General features: G+C 44.7%; 1 protein-coding gene across 3 annotated transcripts in view; it reads right to left on the bottom strand.

Moving 5' to 3' along the window:
- The window catches only part of ZNF423 (zinc finger protein 423), a 234,904-nt gene that overhangs the window by 148,458 nt on the left and 64,274 nt on the right, over positions 1 to 22,172 (bottom strand). The window contains exons 3-4 of one of the 3 annotated variants that reach the window (XM_075161204.1): positions 17,497 to 17,697; positions 13,451 to 13,531 (exon numbers count right to left, since the gene is read on the bottom strand). In XM_075161204.1, coding sequence (XP_075017305.1) covers positions 13,451 to 13,531; positions 17,497 to 17,697 — 282 coding nt within the window. Of the gene's footprint in view, positions 1 to 11,866; positions 12,042 to 13,450; positions 13,532 to 17,496; positions 17,698 to 22,172 lie in introns of those variants that run through there. The other 2 variants (XM_075161205.1, XM_075161211.1) reach the window with 2 other exon arrangements.

Below are 22,172 nucleotides of genomic sequence, written 5' to 3'. Positions count from 1 at the left end.
TCCCACCTATTTGCAGCAGCAAAATGAGAAAATGCTGCTTGTCAGCTTGAACCGTCGTTTATTTCATTCAGAGAATCTAAGGATGCCTCTAGAAGGGCTACGATGCCCAAATCATTTTAGCTTTGCCTCTTACCAAGATGTATTTTGGAAAATCTCAAGCCCCAGAACACGACAAGTGGAAGGAGAAGGAGGTAAATCACAGGGTGCTTCTTATTCTGACACGTGGTAGGAGGAGGGAGAGAGAAAATCCACTTGAGGATGGTGAGGGGGAATACAGGATAAGCAGGACAGCCAGCCCCCCCTTGACAAGCATGCAAGCGAGTTGGCTGCCTGCCCTTCCAGACACATCAAAGGCAAGAGGTGGTTACAGGCCACTAAGAATTTTTCCACTCAGAAGACCACTGATGTTAAAGGGAGGGTTCCCTGCCTCCTAAAAACCCAAAATATCTTGCTAACACAGACCAGCAACATTTACTTCAAGTTTTCTGTTCCCTGTAAAACCAGAGAACATATACTTAGCTTTCCTCTTCCACAGACTACGCTGAAAATGTCAGAAAACAGGACAAGCTAGCTTATAAATAATTGCAAAGCCCCTCCTGAAAAAGGTTGAGAGGGAGGTGGGATGAAAGCTCCCAGCCAGGAAAGCTGGGACTGCCAAGGAGCGGAACAGAATAAGGGCAAGGACAGTGTGTGATATCCCAGCTCCATCTGTATGCAGAAATGAAAGGCATTGAGGAAAATATCAGTGCGGGTTATGGCAGGCGTTCCCAGGCGTGGGGAAATCCTCGGGGGAAGAGCACCATCAACAGAAAATACAGCAGACCTTATAAGAGACAGCTGACGTGGCAGATCCTACAAAAGCTTGTCTGCAGTATCTGAACATCTTTTGTTCTCTAGCCCCATTCTTTCACCTGGCAGCTCACAGATGAAAAGACCTGAGAGATGTCCCTGTCACAGGAGACTTTTCCTCAACAGGCTCCTAAAAGGAGGAGGGACCAGGGTAATGCGGGGTCCACTACAGGGGACGTGTGGCAGAGGAACCTTTACCCTTCTAGTAACGACTCTCCTACATTTCTGGAAATTCTCCCTAACCCTATCCCCTCGCTACCTGCAGAGCGATAACAAAACCAACATTGTCCGTCAAGTCTCAATCTGAAGTGACTCATTTATTCTCAGGAGCTTTGTGTTCATTTTTTTCAGCCTGGCATCCTAAGAAAACAAGGTTTATGTGATCATATTGCCTGTCATATGTCTTAACTGTTTGTCCTTTCCTATTAACTTTTGAATCACGCTGGACTGGGGATAGAGGGCTCAGAGAGAAATTGAGTTTCTCTTATAGAAATTGAGTTTCTATAAGATTGGCAAACCTACCTTTGATTGGGTAGGACAGAGACCCCAGTTCACGTCTCTGCTGAGAGAAAGGCTAAGAACAGAGTCAGCACTTATCCCCGCTCTTGGGCCTGTCCTAGGCAATCAGCACGCGTGTGCCACCCGGCCGACCAGCACAGCTCGTGCTGCTTCTTGTCCTGCTTGTCGGCAGAGGATGGGAAAGGGAGGTGGGAGTACTCTGTGGGGAATGGAGTCGGGTGGGGGGCTGAGCTGGACTACAGCGATGGAGAAACGCAACATCATAGCAAGTCCAGCCTCATACATAAGAAAACTTTTTTTTTCTGCCAAATTGCTTGTAACTTCATGATACATCATCAGGGACAAATGCCAGTATTTCTCAAGTACTCACTGAATCCCGTATGTAGCCACACACAAAACAGCAATTAGTCAGAGACTTCATCCATTAGATTTGTTGCTACAGCTTCGTCTTCCCTTTTGCCTAAGTATGGCAAGCAATAGAAAAGTCACAGTGAAGTCACTTTATCTCCTAACGTTGTCACTTTCTAGGTCTGCACAATTAACGCAGGGTTTCTTGAAACAAGTAGAAAGCGCGTGATGAATCAAACGTGAGTACTCTGGAAACAGTGCTCCCGTAAGACTGCAAGGCTTGGCTCTCCAGTGAGTTTGTGACATTGGTAAAAAGCCGCTCTGCGCCCCAAGTGTGTTCTGCAGGGGCGTTTTCCTGTATCTATTGACCAAACTATCGATTTTTAAGGAAAAGTAAAGCAACAAAAAAAAGTCCCTTTTTCCTGTAGCACCCCATCCTAACTGCTTCTAGTGACAGTGCAGTGTTTGTCTGAATTTTTAACAGATGTTTCTAAGTACTCTTGACCACTTCTCTCTCCTGAGGATTTCTGCAGTGGGATAGCTCTAGATAGCAATACAAACAAAGCTTGTAAGAGGCTCTCAGGGATAAATCTGTAGACACTGCATCTAGGATGGGTGTGGGTATGGGTCCAAGCCTTATGAAACTTTGTAAATATCCTCTAAAGACTAGCAAGCTGGACTGACCCTGCCTGCAGATGTTTTTGAGCTTACCAGCCCCAGAGTGAAAAGCGAGACAGCTTACAGATAACTGCAACACTCCTGAAATAGCCCAAGAGCGGGACTTAACCCAAAAGTTATAAAAGCAGGAATATTCTGGAGCAGAACAGAATAATGCAAAGGATGATGTGTGATGGTGTAACTCCATTTCAATTCAAAACACCAAAGACGCTGCAAAGGGGATCAGTCTGGGCTGAGGCAGAATTTCCCAGATGTCAGGTTACCCTTGGGAACAAACACACTGGATTCAACTGACAGGTGTGAAGGTACTCATGCAGTCAGAACACAAAGTGCTTTAAAAAAACAAAATCTCTGCTTCCATTTTAAAAGAAAATGAGTACCTTGTGCTAACGCCTGGCAGGGAGGCACTGACATCTGCCTGAGTTTGTACACGGCCTGAAACGATCAGCTAAAACATGAACTGTTGTTGCCACACTTACGGCTGCTAGTCTACATTATCAAAACGTAACCATAACTATTTCGTACCAAAATGAAATCTATTAAAGCTATTGTCAGGGTTTCACAGCAGCTGAAACTGTTTTTTTAAAAGGTCAGTCTACTAGCTGGAGAGTGAAAACAAGCAAGGCGGCCGTGCCAGCCCTTAGGATGTGGCTGCATCCTGCAGTCTGGTTTTGCATTCCCTTAAATGTCGGGCAAGAAGCAGCAGCGAGGTCTCGGCGGAGCCCGACTGCCCTGCCAGCCGCAGGGGGGACGGACGGGCAGCTCGCCTCCTGCGAGGGGGCAGACAACGGGGCAGCGGGAAGCCGTGGGGCGAGCCCCCACGGGGCCCCCACGCATGCCCCCACCACAGCACGCTGCACCTACTTCTCGCCCGGGCAGAGAAAGGGATGGCTGTAGAGGACACTGCTTTTTTTTCAACCCCATTCAGCTTTGTGGCGGCTCTGTCATTCACAACAATACCACAGCCCTCCCCCACCCCCAGAAAAACCCATAAAAAAACCTCAACCTGAGAACCACTTCCCCACAAACAGCATAGCACAGCTCCGAACACCCCCACCGTCAGCACAGACCAAGCATTTGCTGTCATCTTCTGTATTAGCATTTCTGTTAACCCTTTTGTAAGATCATTTGACTCGGTTTCAAAACTCCTCATTCTGAAAAACACTTGTTAAATATTGGCCCTGACTGCTACACAAAGTGATAGCTTGGTAGTCATAACCCACAAGATATATTTAGCTTCACAAACTCATCATCAATGGATTTTGAAAGCATTGTAGCCAACAGACTGGAAACCACATGCAATACAAACACATAATAGAACTTTTAATGTGCAAAGAGACTAAACAAAAAGATCCTTGACCTTCTTGCTTTCCCTTGCATACCATTATCCCCAGCGAGACAGCAAATGGAATGACGTGGAGAGCAACAGCTACCATCAAGCAACTTTGGAAGCCAATTTCTACAGTAGTTAAGCAGTTAATGGCGTTAATCAGAATGATAACTTATTAAATTCTACATTTATGCAAATAGCATTTTGGCATATCACATAGAGACCTGAGTAGCAGAGCTCGCCAGGAAAAGGTCCCAACATCTTTTACAATTGCTGGTTTTGGGTTTTTTTTTTTTAAAACCATGTAAAATAGTGTCCACGATGGTTGGCACATCAGACAAACCATGCTTAAATAAAAAGCTGTAGTCACAAATTAATCTCCATCATCCCAAATAGATTAATGAACAAATTGTTTAACTCTTAACCTTTACAAAGCAGGGATGAATCTCTACAGTTAAATCCAATCTCTGTCTTTATCTTTTTAACAAGAAGTTGACATTTCTTATAGACCTTCCTAAAACAGGCAACATTTACTGAACAAAGAAAATAGCAGATATCCCTAACTCTCTCCATGCTACAGTAGCTGGGGTATCTATAGCACAAAAATATAAAGCAACAGAGTAGTTTATGACTATGACATGAAAGGACATTATCTGCGTGCGATGAGATGAATCAGGAAAACCGCAGTTTAGGGTAGGCAGAACTTACAGCAATCTTAGTTTTGTAAAGCCTGTGTGGAAAACTTACTGTTTTCCAAAAGAAGTATCTGGCAACTTTTTGGCTCTGGGTCACATTTAAATTCAACGAGGATGGAAGAAGCAGGGGATTGGATGACCAGCTTTGAATTGCACTTTTAATTGCTTTCAAGATGTAAAAAAGAGTATCAAGATGTTGTTTTCCCCTTTGTTGGTGCTGTTGTTTAATAGAATTAGATTCTGCACAGAATTTTACCCATTCGTTTAGTTCATTCTCTGTCTTTGAGAAAATGAGGTAGGAACCACTTGCTGCAGGTTGTTGTGCAAAAAGAGTAGTTCACCAATTGAAACTGTATCTCTATTTTGAAAATCAATACTATTGCTTATACACAAGCCCTAACTGTTGGTTTATTGATGTATATGTAAATATACGTGTATCTGGGTACCTTCTCTTTATTTGTGCAAAGCCTGCAACATAGAATGTTAAAATATCTGTGGAAAAAATAATTGGCCTTTTTTCTCCCCTTTGGGTACAAATTTCTGTTTTTAAATGAATGTGCAGGTTTCCTGTTGCTGCATGAAGCCTTCATTTCAAAATACCGTGACTGGCTAATTCTAGGTTTAATTAAAACAGAATGTCTTATATCACAAACACTTTTTTTTTTTTTTTTTTTTTTTTTTTTTACAGCATATATCTTCTTTACCTTAATGTGATTGCTGGTTATTATGAGAAGAAGGATTTTTATTTTTTTTTTTTAAATGAAATAGTTCAAAGTTTTACAGCAACTCTCTTTATGGAGTCAACTTATGCAAGCACCAAAGCCTTTCCAGAGAAAACAGGATTCTCCCCACCTCCCTCTGGCTTTTCTCCCTACTGAATGCCATGGCCTTCACTCAACCAAAGGAAATGAAAGACAGACTGAGACAACAGCATCACGTGGGTGAAGGTCAGATTGATTTTCAGCTGTGTGGTGCTGTTTTATCACCCTCAGGACAAAAGTTAAGCCCTTCATTTTTTTTATGTCTGCTTTAACAGAGCAACTTGTTTTTTCCTGCAATTTTGGTTGGGCTCCATACCACCAGAATTATCAAGGATAGCCTAATTTAAAACATTTGTGGAGATCTTCCTCAGAGTAAACTCCAGAGCAGCCCACACACCACAACGTTTCTATCCATGAGTTTCCTCTATTCCCTATGTACAAATAGTGGCTCCTTGAAACTACCGAGGTTTCTGCAGTGACATTCTCTGACAGCAAAAGAAGAGTGGGATGCAGCTGCCGGCTGTTCAGCAATGATCCTGAGCACGGCGAAAGGAGCATGTGCTATCTCAAAAGGGGCAGGTTCACAAATTGTTTTTTCTCCCCATCCTCCTTCCCTCCCTCCCTCTCTCCCCCCTGCTTGGAGTGGCCAAGCTCTCGAGAGCTGAGCCTCCCACGTGTCGCTCGGCGACCCGGACACGCACGGCCAATTACTGTGGCAGCCACTGGAAAAGCAGACAGTTTTGCTAACTCAGACTGCACTTTTCCCAACACCAGTACCACTTGCAAAATCACTCCCCCCGACTTGCTGTAAGGACCAGCTCTCCTCGTTTTTCTTTTAATTAAGACTGATGCTCCCCCAAAGTAACAATGTTATTTTCAATAGTGCCAATTTTAGCTAGTCAGGTCTTCAAAACAGATTAACATAAAACGAACCATTTCGTACATCATAGATATGTATGTGTATATCTAGTTATCGAGAGAAAGAGCATATTCCCTCCTGATGTTTGCAATTCCAGAGTTTAAACTGGCAGCCAGAAAACTCAGTATTCTCTCGTTTAAGCTATGAGACAAGAAAATACTACTCACTTTCGTTTTCTTTTGTTTTAAATTTTGGGTTAAATTTGTCTTATTTGTGTGAGGAATGCAACAGCGTTGTGACTGCCTCCTAAAGATGAGAGTTTATCCTCCATAAAAAGCAAAGAATACTATCATCTGCTTTATTTATTTTGGCTCTGGTCAAAATCAAACCCAGTTGCACTGGATACCATTAAAACACCTAATGGAAAACAATTGCTACATGAAACACCTCTTGTAAAACAAACCACGGTAAGTGTCTGTAAGAGAGGAAAGAGTAGAGAAGGGCTGCAAGGCGAGATCAAGCGGCTATCCAGGTTGGATCTGGATGAGGTCTGAATGCAAATTAAATAATTTGCTAGGTTTTGTGAACAAAGATTTGACTAACACACGTCTTTAACTCGCTGAACCTAGCTGAGACTGCCTCCGAAACAGCACATGGAAGAGTCTCATTTCTCACAGCACCTCAAGGAGATCTGCAGATGCTGGGCCCCAGGGGATGGTTCAAGGAAGGCTCTGCACGTGTACAGAGCCCCAAGGAAGAGCCGGCTCTGGGACAACGGACAAAAGAGCAACTGCAGCTGAGAGTAAAGGAGAAAACAGTAACACAGTAAGGTGTAACTTAAATGTATAAACTGTGAAGTGACTCAGTTACATGCGGGGCCAGGAAAGGGCAAATGCCAGCACCGCGTCAGGGAGCAGACTGCCGTGAGCAAGATGTGAAATGGTGGCAGTCCAGAAAGGAGCAAGCAAGGAAACAGCCTTCGAGGAGGGAGCCCACAGGGACACCAGCAGAGCTAACGGGGAGAGGGAAGGGAAGAGAGCCGTCACCCCGAGGAGACAACCGGAAGAACTCACAAAAGCAAAATCCCATACGATGCAGAGACAGACCACAAGGTGAGTATCATCGTAAATGTTAAAAAAACTGGCCTAGAGGCATGTTGAATTTTTGGCTGGTTTTGGCTTGGTTGGTTGCTATGGTTTAGTGATGCAGTCATTGTCATTGATGCAGATTGCTTAGACTACTCTTGGAGTAAATCACCTGCATTCAGTTTTGCTCAGAGAAAATGAACACAGGTGTATATATTTATATTTCTGTAGACTGTGAGGTCATAAAGGGAATTTATTCTACTTCTGTCTTTCCAAACTTTCTAATGAATAATTAGTAGATGTAGATTTCTAAAATGACCATTTAATATAAATTATATCAAATCTCATTTATTTTAAGAGATATCATTAAGTACAAAGTCTGCACGAGTGAACCGAGTTCACTGTAGAGGAAATGACTGGGAATTACGTTCAAAAATCTATTCAAATGTTTAATGTAACAGATTCCCTGGAGAAGAGAAAAGCAATGGGCTTCTTCAGCCTTTCCTTATGTCCTCCTCAGCAAGGCTAAGAGTAATTGAGTAGCAACATAAGGAGGAGCCAAAAAGTCTTTCACCATTACACTGAGAAAGATTTTCAAGGAAGCCTAAAGAAGAGATGGACCCACATGCCAAAAAAATGGTGCCTTCAAGAGGAAGCTCATCCCCACGGTTACAGGTGTCACCAGCAATAAAACCCACCTGGATTAAAGACCTTGGCTCTTCCACCAATTTCATGCATGTCATTAGGCAAATTGGTGAAGCCACAGTTACAGTCATTTTCATCCAAAATAACTCAGGCTGTTAAGGAGGAAGGTCTTGAATTCTCCCCCAAACCCTGACCTCTCATCCCCCTTATGTTGACATAAGGCTTGTGCAGCTCCATAGGGCACCAGATCCAGGAGCTGCGCAGACTGAAAATTAGTCCTTTTAATTGTCAGCAATGTCAGCTCCCAAAGACAACACAAATCTTGTACCAGCGTAAGGTAGGAGATGGAAGAAAGAAATACCCCTTCCAGTAACAGTCAAAACTTAAGCCAAATTAGAGTGACTTCTTCTTAATTCCACGATGATAAAAATAAGAATAGTACTTCCTTGTGTCAGAAAGGAGTTGCTAGTATAAATGTTTAAAGATTACAAAGTGCTCAAATGCTCTAGGAAGTATTTAACATGAACACACCAAGTGCCTTGAAAACCCCAAATCAATTTTTTTGTTAGATAAGACAATGAAAGCTGGTTGTAACACACAAGAAGTTTGAATAAATTACCTATATTTAATACACATTACTTAACTTAAATTTCTACTGAATATATTTTCAACAATTTTGAATTGAATATGAAATTATGAAACCTGTTTTTAAAATTCATCTTACTATTAAAAACACCTACTAAAATTACTTAAATGAAACAGCATTCAAAAGATACATACTTGTTGCCAAAGTTTTGAAGAAAGTCAGAAGCTGCTTAGACCTCTGGTGGAGGTCTTCTGATGTGCAAACCCAGCTTGGAGAGCAACAGCCTCTCCAGCAGGTGCAGGGAAAATATTTCCCTTATTCAATTTATTTGATTGGTTCAGTCCAATAACGAGTTTGTCCAGAACAGAGAAACTATTTGGCAGACGATCGCTAATTTGCTTCTTGCCAGCCCACAGTAAAGAAGGGCGTGAGACCCCTACGGAGAACGCAGGCACGCGGTTGAGGTTGTCCACGGGAGGCCACATACCTTGGTAGATCCATCCTGCTCAGAAGGGGCTGCTGTGCTGCATGGGTGCGGGCTGCCGGCCGGCACGGAGGACACCGAGCAGCCCTCCCTCGAGTTGGCACTTGAGGCAGGCTGAGCCCTGGGCTCCCGGACCCAGAGGCCATGCGGAGATGCTCCAGCGAGCGCTCCCAAAGCCAGCCAGCTGAAGAGGACCAACCCATGCTGGCACGTTTCCGTAAAGCCAGCCGGCACCAGGGGGTGGAGGCTGCTTTCTGGCTTCCCCAAGCCTGGAGCACAGTTAATAACATGCCAGCTGTATCTGCAGACAAGCCAAGTTTAATGAGGCTACAACAAAAGCATTCAAATATGCACTACAGAACTTCTGTGGGGATTTTTTCTACTGCTCGTTTTAAAAAAAAAAGAAAGATAGAAATTCTTGACAATGTTTGTACACACACTTCCTTTATTTTTAATTGATTTTTTAAAAAAAAAACATTTATAGTCTACAAATTCAAAGAAATCAACATTAGAAAGACTTTTTTAATCCCACTACTTCCAACAGCAAAATTATGTTGTGTGATCAGTGCTTGAAATGCACTGCTGGTTGCTTTTTTCTTAATAAACATTGAAGTCTTAATTGTTTTTCCCCTACATGGCCAGACACCATCTTTCTGTCTGCCAGGTCTTCACACCAGGACAAGTACTATCCCTCGCCTCCTGCTCGGGAACCAGGACAGACACGCAAATATGACCACATCTCTAGCATTAGTGATCAATGAGATACCTTACCCACTCGCTTCCTATCAGCCATGCTTTACCATATGCCTCAGTCTCTTACTCTGGGTCAAGGTACAGGAGGTATCAATAAAAGTATTGCAAATATGGATTTGGAGACAGCGGAGGAGGCAGCAAAAGAAGTCTACTCAGGCATGAGTGGTTGGAGAAGGTGGAAAAGGGGCAATCGCTCACTGTCTCCTCCACCAGAAGAACCGGAGGGTATCAAATGAAAGCAGCTGACAAAGCTGAAGTGAACAAAAGGGGATACTTTTCCCCAATGTGTAATTGAACTCTGCGTCCCCACCACGGAAATGCTAAATGCATACCTTGTGTCAACAAGAAACTTCAAAATGGAAATTTATGGAAGACGACTATCTGAGGAATTTAAATAAAAAGCACTAAGAAGTTCCCAGATAAGTTTGCTAACAGCTAGGAGAATATTCTGGGGAAACGGCGCTATGGGACCATCAGGCTGGCTCAGTACAACCATCATTATATGAAGACTACTTACCCAATGGTCTGCTAAGGCATAGGGGAAGAAATCGGGAAAAAGAGCAGACTTTCAATGCACCTCTCGTTCACTGCTCACATCTGCAGTCTGAAGATCTTGACGGCTCTGAATCTGCCAAGGCTGTTGATATGGCCAACACGGTTTTGTCCCTCAACAACCCACAGGAAGGCAATGCGCGCACTTCAGCAGCGCCCTAGCCACAAACAATCTATGCTCTTGTCCGTCTGAGACAGGACGACCCCAGCACATCCTCCACCGAGCTCTCTAGGGCATTATTAAAGGCCACTTTATAACAAGCACGCATCTGTTGTAGTCTCCAGGCTATCCTCACTGCATTTCTGAATTGTTTCACATATTGGGTTTTGTCTACAACCCCCTGAATGCTGGGACCTGCTTAGGGCAGCAGTGATCCTCCTTCCTGCGGGCACGGCTGCCCTTGCAGCACTCGGCAGGTTCCAGCCCTGGAAGGAGCCTTTCCAACGCAACCCCTCCCTCCTCTTTTTCAAAAAACGTTTATTATTTACTTAGATTTCTGTAACGCCGAGAAACAAACCTGCCTTACACAGACCCGCACAATACTCTCTACCGTAACATGGCGATGGACTACCCTTTGCAAACAGAAGTCCAAAGTGGGAGAGAAGGGGAGGTGGAGCTCAGCACCCCCAGCACCCCAGAGGTGGTGCAGGGGGGAGCCAGACAGACTCTGCTTCCCAAATGCAGGTGCGGGAACGCTCACGGCCGGCACCTGGCAGCTAGCTCTTGCTTCGCAGCATTTGGGGTGCTTTGGTCTTTGTTCATCTCCCCATTTCTGATACAGCAACATATCAGGAGGCGAGAGTGGCTTTTCAGACAGCCAAGTGCCAAACTGTTCAAGACTTCAAAAGGACACGTGCTTTCCTTAAGAGGCCTCATTTAAAACATGCACCCACTTTCTCTTCTATCCATTTTCATGTATACCTGTGCTTACTTTGCAGGCTACGTTTTGAACTAGATAAAAGAACTCAATTAAAGTAGCAAGAATGAAGCAGTCCCTTGCCGATACAAGCTCCTCACTGGGCCATATGTTTAAAAATGACAGGGAAAACGTTCTTCCTGTGTGAAAAACATATGCTGCTCGAGGAAAGACATCATCATTGCTAAGAAATATTTGTGCAGCCTCAGAATGCATAGCCGGGCCGTCCGCAATGACTGCTGGCTACTTGGAGGCTGAGGAAGGGGTAGGGATAGCTCATTGCCTCCCCTCCTACCAGGGTTTTTGGTTATACACAACCAAACCGCCCACAGCCGTGCTGGCAGCGCTCCTATCTGCACGCGCAGTGCCTGGTGCTGCCTCCCTTGCCACCGTCCCCGGAGGGACCCGGCACAAAGGTGGCAGTGGCGATTTGCAGGGGGCGGCGCCTGGCGCGCTGGCACGCTCTTATCGGCGAGCACACTGCCCGGCTCCTCGCGCCGGCTCCCGCGCGGCTGGGGATCTGCCGTGGGCTCACCGCCGTGCCCCCGCTGCGGGAGACCCTCCGTGAGGCCACAAAGCAAATCCTGAGCTGGGTGTTTATGGCAAGCAAGCATTGTTTTAAATTCACATGTCCTGTCCCCCCTGCAAACCCTTACAGGCACCAGCACGCCTGCAGAATCCAAGAGACAGCCAGAGAAACAATTGCTGGAGCTCAGCCCCTGCTAACGCCTCCCCCCGTGCCAAAGGGCTGAGCACGGGGCCACGTGCCCCAGCCGGAGCAGAGCAGCCCAGGGGTCTCACCTACCTTTGCCTGCCGGACGACCCTCCGATCTGTCGGATAAGCAACGCTGTTATTAGGGAGCATAACACTTTGCAGAACTTTCACAAACATATGCAATACATTAAATGCTACACTAAAAGCACCTTTGCAGGCAGCCCCGACTCATGCCAAACACTCCGCGTGGGTGCAGAGCCAGTGCTACCGGCCGGCGCGCCGGGCAGCACCGGAGCTCTTGCTGGCCCGTGGCAAGCGGCAGCTCAGGAAACACATTGCACAGGATGTGCTGCGAAACCACCGTATCGGCAAAGGTTACCATATGCCTTGTCATTAACTTTGCAACTGTGCTTCTGTTTGACTTCAGATCCAAATTCAGATACGGGAATATGCTTTATGTTCTACATGATAAATACATATTTCACTGAGCACCTGCATAGAAAGCCAGGCAGCCCAGCACCTTATCAGCACACTAATTTTCTGGTATGTGTAGGCAGAAGTCCTGGAAGGAGCCTCCTCACAGGCTGGGTGGGTACCTCCAGGTAAACTCAAACATCACCCGCGTGACAGCAAGCGTCCATCCAGCCAAGCGTACCCCTGCAATAATCTGGGGTTTTGGAGCTCTCAGCACCAACGGGCACAAATACTGACTACAGAGAGACTTGCGAAGCGCCTGGGCACCGCAGCCAAGGCGGCGGCCCGAGCCCTCGGGAGCCCTGCTGCCCCTGCACCTGGAGGGGGGACGCCTGGGACGAACTAAGGACGGGAGCCTGCGCTCGGAGCCCTCCAAGTGATTGACAATAAAAACACTGCCCCGGTGCCCATTTTCAGATCTAGACAGCAAGAACTGAGGACTCCAGGGAAAATCCATGTTTTTACAGTTTGTGATATTACTGAGCTTTTCTAGTGCCAATTTTAAAACACTGCTACGACCTCTGGAAAGAAGGAAAACTGCATTTCAGCACGACAATGTAGAAAAGAACAAAAAAAGGAAACTTGTTATTTTTTTTAGCTTGAAACACTAGTCAGGTTAAGAGAAAGGAGCAGAATTCTGGCAAGGACAAGAGCACTCAGACTGAGCCACAACACAGTAATTAGGGCCAGTAGGTCATTAGAGCCACAGCTGTATAAACTAGGTGTATAATTAAGTTTCCACACTGCTTTTTCACAACTGTATTTCAGTTTCTTTTGTGGAGGATGATCAGTAATTCATTAATTTAAAGAAGCAACAACAGCAGCAGCAAAAAGACAGAAAATCTCTGACTTGCCAATCAGTTGCAACAAAAGATTACAATTTTGGGGAGGGCTAATTTTGGAAATACACGTAAGAAGTCTCTTTTTGTCAGTGGGAAGTACAAAGTGCCACCTGACAAAAACATTCATGAGACGTCACTTGTTGACAAGCTGCCATGTATGTTTTTCTGGATAAGCATCCCGCATATACAGTTGCATGGCAATTATAATTCTCGTAGCAGGTGAAATACAAGAAAATGCAAAATTATACACTAGCATGAAACAGTTATAATACCTCATTTCAAAAGTAAGCCTAGTGTACAAGTTACAGGGCATTTAAAAGGAGCAACTGCAAGACTTTAATTATAAACTAGTTCCTACCGTACAGTAGTTTAGAAAAATCAGCCGCTTCCAAGCTGGCAATATCCATATATAGCTCTGCTGCTGTTTGAAACAGACAACCTGTAAAGTTATCAACAACAGAAGAGGACCTCATGAAATGCTCAGAGACCCCACCGTAACCTACTTCTGTCCACTTCATTGATGCACTAATTTGCTTTAAAACACTCTACATTCAGTTGAGAAACTGAAAAAAAAAAAGTTTACATGAAGATATTCTGACCCATGGGACGAAAGGGGTGATACGGGTGGAGGAAGCAAAAATAACACAATAAAATACTGGAGCTAAACCCACGCTAACGCAGGTGGATTAAAACACACAAGCAAAATGGCAAATCTCGTAGCTTTTTAGCCACTGTTCATCAGACAAACAAATCGGCATCAACCACCAAACCATGACATATCGCAGAATAGTTGCTTGATGTATGCAGCTTCTGGTGCTGGCTGGAGGACACAGTAATTTGTAAATCCACGTGCAATTCTTCACTCTTGTCACTAATGCTGTAAGATAGCATCATGCTATAACAGCTACACTGTAAGAGCAGTGTGCAAAAAATGTATAAAAAAGACTGCACATGATGCCGATGGCAATTACCTAGTCTTCTCTAGTTATGGGGACGTGGGATACCAGTGAGTTTTAAATTAATTTTAAAAGCTTAACACAGCCAGCATATACACTAGGTGTGTTTATTTATTCTCGGAGTATTTTTCAAGATGCTCGCTAGTTGTTTAAGGCCCTATTTCCAGGACTGCTGTAAGAGAGCTCATTTGTGGGGGCAAGCTGGGAGACAAGGGAAGACGTGAGCCAGTAAGGAAACGTGATGTTCTTTCAGTACAAGCTGCCCCCATTTAGACCCTTTTCAGATCCCCGTAGACACTGGAAACCTACAACCTGTAATCACAGACATCAGTCATGAGCAAAAGGTATAAAAGCACCTAATTCTGTCAGAAGGAGAACATCTCTACTACACTGACATCAAAAGGAATGCCACGCACTTATGGTATCAGAGATGTCTAGATTTCAGCGGTGTTTTGTCCTCAAAGAAACAAGTCTGAAATACATGAAAAAGCAAGGGGGGAAATGGCTGTTTGTTACCTCCTTACATGTCAAAGCAGCTGCGTTCAAACTGTATTATAACTTCAGCGCGCCGTAATGAATTTCTAAGGGATTCCAGTGAAATAGATGGTTTATCCTATTCTTTGGAGTGATCTCTTGTAATCCTGCAACACTCCTGAGCTACAATACCTTCCCAACTTCAGTATCCCAAAGGAAGTCATTAGTTATGTTGTATTATCAGCCTGGTGATATTATCACTACAAATATTACCTGTATTGATCTGGAGCCATGTAGACATGACTGAAAGCCCTGCTTCAGATTAAGACATGAAAACCTAGCTTGCCAAGAGGTCAGGCACTGCATTACAACCTCAGATGCGTCAGGCAGCCATTATAGGCAGAAGGAGTGCATGGTAACTAAGGACACAGTCAAAAAGCTTATTTTGTGGGGTAATATCTTTAAAAAACCACACTTCCTAATGCAGTCTTAAGATTTTTACCCTGGCAGTGTGAGTCTTTTCAGATGAACTAACAAAGATGTGCCTTTTGCATGCTTTGAATAAAAATTCTTATGGCTATCAAACAAACTGGTGGGTCTGAACGGGTTTTTTCCTTAAGGTAAGATATGTAAATATCAAGCAATATTCCAGATTGTCTTCATGGAAACATTCTCATTCCAGAATATATGATTGTAATCTTCCTATTTACTTTAAATCACTTCAGGACACTAGATTAAACTAAATGGAAAACAGGCACTCTTGTTCTGGAACAAGGATATCCTCACATGGAGATAATTAGCACCTATTCCATGTATATGCAGATGGTTATATGGTGCCTTTTTATGACAAAATGTCTTTGTAAATCATCAGCACATGTGAAGACAGTAAAAGAAGATGAAATTATGCTACCTGCAATCAAAAATTAGCAATGGGAATACTAAAAAATTATTTTGATAGGTCCCAAAAAATAGAATTTATTTTTCTTAGCCTCCCTAACAGAATACTACATTGAGGATAAATAAAAACTGAGGTGTGAAAACACTGACTGTATTGATACGAATAGAATCTCCAGATTGCTACATTTTAATTTATACTCGCCTCAGGAAAAAAATTGTTCCTTTTTGTAGTGCTGTTGGTCAACATCATAACCTTACGTTCCTCCTCTGGAGTCCCCGCCAGCAGAGCCCGCTCCCTTCTGCCCTGCTCCACTCCCCCAGTTGTGCCATTACAGCTCTTCTGGGGGACCGCACAGTGAACCAAGCAGACACCTGGGGTGTTTCTTTTGGTGGGGCTCACCCCCAGCACCATGCGTACCAGCACAACTTCGGAGACAGAGCAGTGACGGAGCAGCAGCCGCCCGGGGACAGCCACTGGAGACAGGCCCTACAGCTGCACGGCTGCCCGCCCACCCTGCCGGGATCCCGCCTGTCCTGCTCCCTATGCGGATGGCGTCGGAAACAACTTGTCCCTGCGACTGCTCCTTTGGAAAGGACCAATGCCCACACAGGCTGCGCACCTCGCCTTCCAGTTTGGAAAACAAGGATTTTTCTATTCAATGGCATTTTCTTGTTCACTACCCTGCAGTAGAGTACGGATGTCATTTGCAGAAGCCTCAGGCCAATGCCATGGTTGTTGGCTGGCCAAGAAATGGCCCTGCGAGAAGTAGCCTTTCAATTTTACGCACTTTCAAGTTTGCAGCCCACATAGTGTTTAAACTAGAGCACAGAGCAAGGAGCCCTGGGGGCAGGCATAGGACTGCAATCCCTATCCACCTGCAGGCTGGGGAAAAGCCCCAACGTCCCTCTGTCCTTCCTCCCAGCAAGCAGATAGGAACGAGAGGGGGGGACCTCACCCCACAGACCAGAGCAAGACAGGGGAGGATGCTCTTGGGGTGGGACTCAGACCGAGCCGAAGGCCCCGCCTGACCCTCCCTCCCTTGCTGTACTCTGTTTCCTGTATTTTTTCTTGGTTGAGCATCATTTTACTTATGCCCAAAAGGAAGAGCATAAAACATGGACTAATTATCAAACAAATTAAGTGGCCAGGGAGGAATATGCATTCAGGGAAAAGAGGATGGAATACTGCTACACCAGAGGAGAAACTAACCCTTCTGCCCTCTGCCAGCCTCGACCTATCCGTCTGCCATAATAGCAACTGCCTAAAAGTATTTTAGATGAGTGCGGAGGTAAAAGTGACGACAGAGTATTCAATTCCAGGAAGGTGAAGGATGAGAATCTCTGATTTAAATACATATGAACATATTCCACGCTCCCCCTCCTAAGATTTTATTTAATCTTTGGTAAAATCTGCAAAGCTTTTTACTATCCCCGTAAATCAGCTCAGTGTGCTCTGCAGAATACCTGCTGCTACCGCCGGCCATGCAAAGGCAGCCGCGTAAAAGCAAGATATGTTGCAATTGTTGACACCAATGCTCTGAGTTTGTTCTTACTTTACAGAAAGCAAAATCAGGATCAGTGTAAGCTAATGCTGTCCTCACTTCCATAAAATTCAAAAGGCGATGCAATAATAACCTAGGGAGAACGGTGTATTTTTAGGGTGGGATTACGAAACTCGCACTATGAATTTTAATCTCCGAAATTGTCATGTTCTTTTATGGGGTTCAGAGGCCTTTCTTCCTGGGAGTTTTGCATACTTGAGTCATTTAACTTTTTTAATCTTCCTACATTTGGAGAGAGAGGGAAAAATACCCTGCCTAAAACTTTTAGCATTAAAAAAAACCCACAACATTTTTGTCTAACGTAATTACTGACAGATTCCAATTGGAAAGCTGTTGCTTTTATTTTAATTTTATTAAAGGAGTGAACAAAGGCTACCCAAGGCACCACAATAAAATTACATTAACTGTAAAATTACATTATTAATTCTTTAATCTCACTTGAGGCCTCAAGCTGTTGCTATGTCCAATTACCCAGCTAACCACCTGTCAGAACTGTAAAGCTAGTTTAACATTACCTCCAGGACAGTTGTGTGCCCTGTGTTCAGTCAGGTCTGCCAGTGAATCGAAGTCCTGCTGACAGTTATCGCAGGTGTAAATTGACTCATCCTCCATGTCTTCATCTTCCTCATTTCTCTCTTCCTGGCTCGTCACACTGTTCCTCTCTTCCAGGGCCCGGCTGTCCTTTGCTTCGCTCTCCAGTTCTCCTCCCAGGCCACCTGCCAACAGCAAGAACATCCTCTAAGTTTGAGAGGTCTGAAAAATAAGAGCTTTAAGAAGGATGTTGCACTTATTAAGATACATTTAATTACAGCCGCTCTCACATTATTCCCGACACCTTTCATTATATTAATGTGGGTTTTATATCATGCGGTGCAACAATTCTCAACTGTATTCTCTGCTGCTTAGTGCGAATCCTGCAAACACTCTCTCCTAATCTTCTCTGGTGGGTGTATAGTGGGAGCCTCTAACTCTCTGTCATATAAAGTTGTTAGTGTTTTATCACTTAACCAGATTCTCAAAGCTTTAAAAATTGGCAAGATTAATTACAGCCCACAAAGAAAAGGCATGTGCTGAATTTTAATTCTCAATGCTCTCCTCTCCCCGCCGCCTCCAAGCCCCAATATTAGTAACAACAAGAAAAAAAAAAAATCTAGCTGAAGACCCCCAAAGCACACATCTACCCCAGGACATGAGAGGTCCCGCTGAACTAACGAGAGGCACTTTGCTGGGCAGATGAGCCTTGCGTTGTGCTGACCTAGCTGGAAGCTGACAGCGTTGCATCTGACCTTCAGATCTCTCAGATATTTTTTATCTTTGTCTGTGACCGGAGCGTGGGTTAGCACAATCATCTTTGCCAAAAACCCCACAAGTCTTCATGCGAAGAGTGTACAAGGAGACCGGGCTCTCTGGCAGCTCCAGAAACACCCCGGTGCAGGGGGGCCGAGCACCCAGGCGGCAGCTCCACGCACAGGACAGTTGGCTCTCAGCCGGCAGTGGGGTAGCACAGGCAGCCGGCCACAGTCAGACCCCTCAGCGTGCACTCAGCGTCATGAGGGATGGGCTTGCAGCCACGTCCTCATGACTCCAGGACCCCCTTGGCCACAGTGGTCATCCAGACATGCCTGAAGCCAGTCATGCTCAATGGCTCCATGCAGCACTGCGGCCGGCCCTCACTTGGGCTCTCCGGAGAGGCAGCAGAGGTGAAAAAGCCCTTCTAAGTCCCTGTTGCCCCCTCAGCAGAGAAAGCATCCGTTAGGGACGCTGGCCACGCTGACCAGGCTTTGGCGACCAGCTGAAACAGAGATGCCTGCACCTCTCCCGCACGCATGTCCCACCAACATGGGTGATACAGCCGCAGGTGCCACGCCGGCACCACTTCACCTGCCTCCGCAAGCACTCACACACTCTTGAATACACCCTGTTGGTAAGATGGGAACATTGGAGAAATCATCCGGCAAAGTGAAATGGAACCGCAGGCTCTTCCAGCAGAAGAGATCCTCCCGCACCGTGCACCAGCTGACCCTGAAAGCCCGGGAGCTGCTCGGGCCAGGCAGGAGGGAGATGCCACCTTGTTGGTTCGGGATGTGTTTGGGTTTTAAGCCATTAAGAAAACACCAGCGAACAGAGAGATGAATTGTTTCTAAAATTAGATCAGCGCCAAAAAGATTAAGGACAACCAATGCTGAGAACATGAAACAAAGCTGAAAAGCAAAATTTATAAAAGATGAGAACTGGTTACCACAAGCACTGCAATTCAGACACACACGTTAGTAGGGCTCTGCTACCACCACCCAGCCAGAGCACATTTTATACCATCTTCTGTGCTGCACATGATAACATAAATCAACTGGTGTAAAATGCTCTGCAGTTTTCCATGGAGCACTCATAACATGACGTACCCTTCGAATTGCAATGGAAATATTAAAAATCAATGCCTGCTTGTGGTGTATCACAGCATCCCTCTCAGCAATTAACTGATCTGCACATTTCAGGTTCTTTTACTGTTAAATTATACATACCTTTCTACTACAAAATTTCCATTAAGGGCTAGATATAATGTTCATCTTAACAAATCAGATATGCCACTTACACAGCGGTAATGAATTTAAGGATTTGGTTATAAAAAGTATCACTCACTAAGCTCTCCATTTTCTAAGTCATCATCTGTACTATGTTTATTTAATAAAATGCTGTTTGCTGAACCTCATGCTTTATAGACTCTTCCTTAAACAAAAATGTATTGCAGTGAAAAATCATGATTCTCGTTCTCTTTATACTACCTACTTCACCAAATAAGTTATGTTTGAAGCTATGCTAGCTTTGTTTTACTTCACACATAATTTAATGTACATATTCAAATTATCACTTCCATTTTGTCATATTTACTTGGCCCACCTTTTTACAGCATCTCATCCCAGACTGCAATCACAAACATTTTAGCTCATTCAATCTTTTTAAAGCCTGTATGTCCTGCAGACTTGATAGTTAATAAATCAGAATGTCAACTCTCCGGTTTTATAAGACAGAAACCTATAAAAATAGTCCAAGTATATAAATCTAACCTAAAGAACTTCTTCCACCTGCTTCCATGACACCTGTTGACGGAGACCTTGGAGAAGCACTTCTGAACTGACTTTGCCACAACCTGAAGAAGAAAGTTTTTAGGCAACTTCAGGGAGGTTTAAGGGACCTTCACTAATATTTTAGTAGAAATACTGTCTTTTGACAGTTAACCTAAAGACCAGCTGATCTGGTGAGTACACTGTGACAAATTCATCCTTGGTTTTACTCCAACACTTCGTGACTACACCAGGGATAAAGCTGTTCGACCGAGTCCAACAATAACAAATAATTTAGCACACTGCTTTAGGAAAAATAAATTGTACAATGTGAGATAAGAAAATAGATTCCCGACTGCAAAGCAAAATTCCAGAAACATTTTTTAATTCCCTGTTGAATGGGAAATCTGATCCTCTAGGCAACTTTTCAAAAGCATCGTTGCTTGACAGAGTTGTATGTCAAATAACACAACAGTGTATCTTGCATAAATTATTTAGCAAATGCAACATTGCTTTAAAATGAGATTTTTTTTCTGTTTTCAGCAAGTTGAAGGAATTTTACATGTCTGCCACGCCTCAGCATTACTGTCCTTTGAATAACATGGTCTTCAGATTCCTCTGCCGAGCCACATGCTTGGTGCTTGCCCTGTAGAAACCGAACACTGCCGAGAAAAATCTGGGCTGTTTCTTGGTTTTTTTGACCTTCATCTCCACTATTTTGACCACGAGCTGCCAGCAGAGTGTGCGGGGTGCGGGCGGCCCCAGGGAGACGCTAGCTCCTTGCCCGGGGGAGCGAAACAGCCAGCGAGCGCCAGAGCAGTGATGGGAATGGGTGGTCCATCCAGCAAGGAAAAGCTTCAAAAGCAGCCCAGCTGCTCCCACGGTGAGCTCAGTTTCCCTGACGAGGACAGCAGGCGCGAGCATTCCTCAGGAATTTGTTTCTGAGGAGTTTTGCTGTAGTCGTTCACCAATTTAACCTGCAATTTTCCTGCTGGCAAGAACTGCAGGAGCATCCCGCCCCAGCGCAGCCGGGCAGGACGGGTGCACGCAGGCACAAGCACACTGCCGAAGGGTTTTGGGTCACCTTGGGAAGCCAAGGCACTGCTGGCACCGGGAGCAGGTGTGATTTTGGAGCTGGCTCTGGCTCCGAGGGGACAGGTCCATGCACTACCACAAAAGGGCTTCTTGGTGGCCAGATCCAGTGGCACCTTCTGAAGTCTCCAAAGATCAGCGGCTACACCTTGTAGCATCAAGCACAGATCTGTGTATTAACTGACACAGGTAATTTTTAAGACGGCCTTGGAGATTAGTGAACTTAATTCAATAGTAAGTAGTTTCTATCTAGATTGCCAAAAAAACCCCAAAAATAACGGACCTGTGAGGAATTTGTACAGGGAGTGCCTCTGTGAAGGCAGCACCGCACCATGGGCGCACAGCTCCCAGCCGGCACCGGGACATTGGTGCACAGCACAAGGGTAGGGCCAAACATCAGCAGAAGGGAGCTGCTGGCACCGCGTCTTAGAATAAGTGATTGCTAATTAGGAGGGGAAAAAAGCCCCTGCATTTCACAAAAATGTTATTAGTAATTTTTAAATGAACCTGCCATCTCTAATGATGGCTTTAACAATTTTCTTGCATGAGTAGGAGAGGATACAATTTGAGAGATCAGCCTTGAAAGTACACCTTGCTCTACCTGAAATGTCAGGAAACAGCATTGGAGGGCTTTTTGGTTTGTTTTTCTTTTTTTTCCCTTTTTTTTTTTCCCCGCTGTAGCACAGTGGAAGGCCTGCGGGGCTTTACACAAGAAGAATATTTTACCCTATGACCTAAACAATCTGGCCAACTGTCAAGAATATGTTATTCTAATTGCCACTAAAGTTAATGTTGTTAATGACTCTTGGTTTTTCTGTAAAAGCCAGCTTATGCTCTAGAAAGTTACTATTTCAAAGGGGACATATGAAGAACTGGGAGTGTTCCTGCCTGACCTGGTGGTCCAAGGAATGTGGCAAACTTGGCAAAGCTGGAAAAGTGAATCCCCAGAGGTCCGGCTTGAAAGTTGCAGTCAGTAGAAATGCCTTCTGAGCTGTGTTCAAAACAGCTCTCTTACAGGAACAACACGCTCCTAAAGCCAA

The sequence above is a fragment of the Calonectris borealis genome, chromosome 12, assembly GCF_964195595.1.
Source record: "Calonectris borealis chromosome 12, bCalBor7.hap1.2, whole genome shotgun sequence".
Classification (NCBI taxonomy): domain Eukaryota; kingdom Metazoa; phylum Chordata; class Aves; order Procellariiformes; family Procellariidae; genus Calonectris; species Calonectris borealis.
Note: the sequence above shows the minus strand (reverse complement) of the source record. Positions and strands in the feature narration are given on the sequence as shown.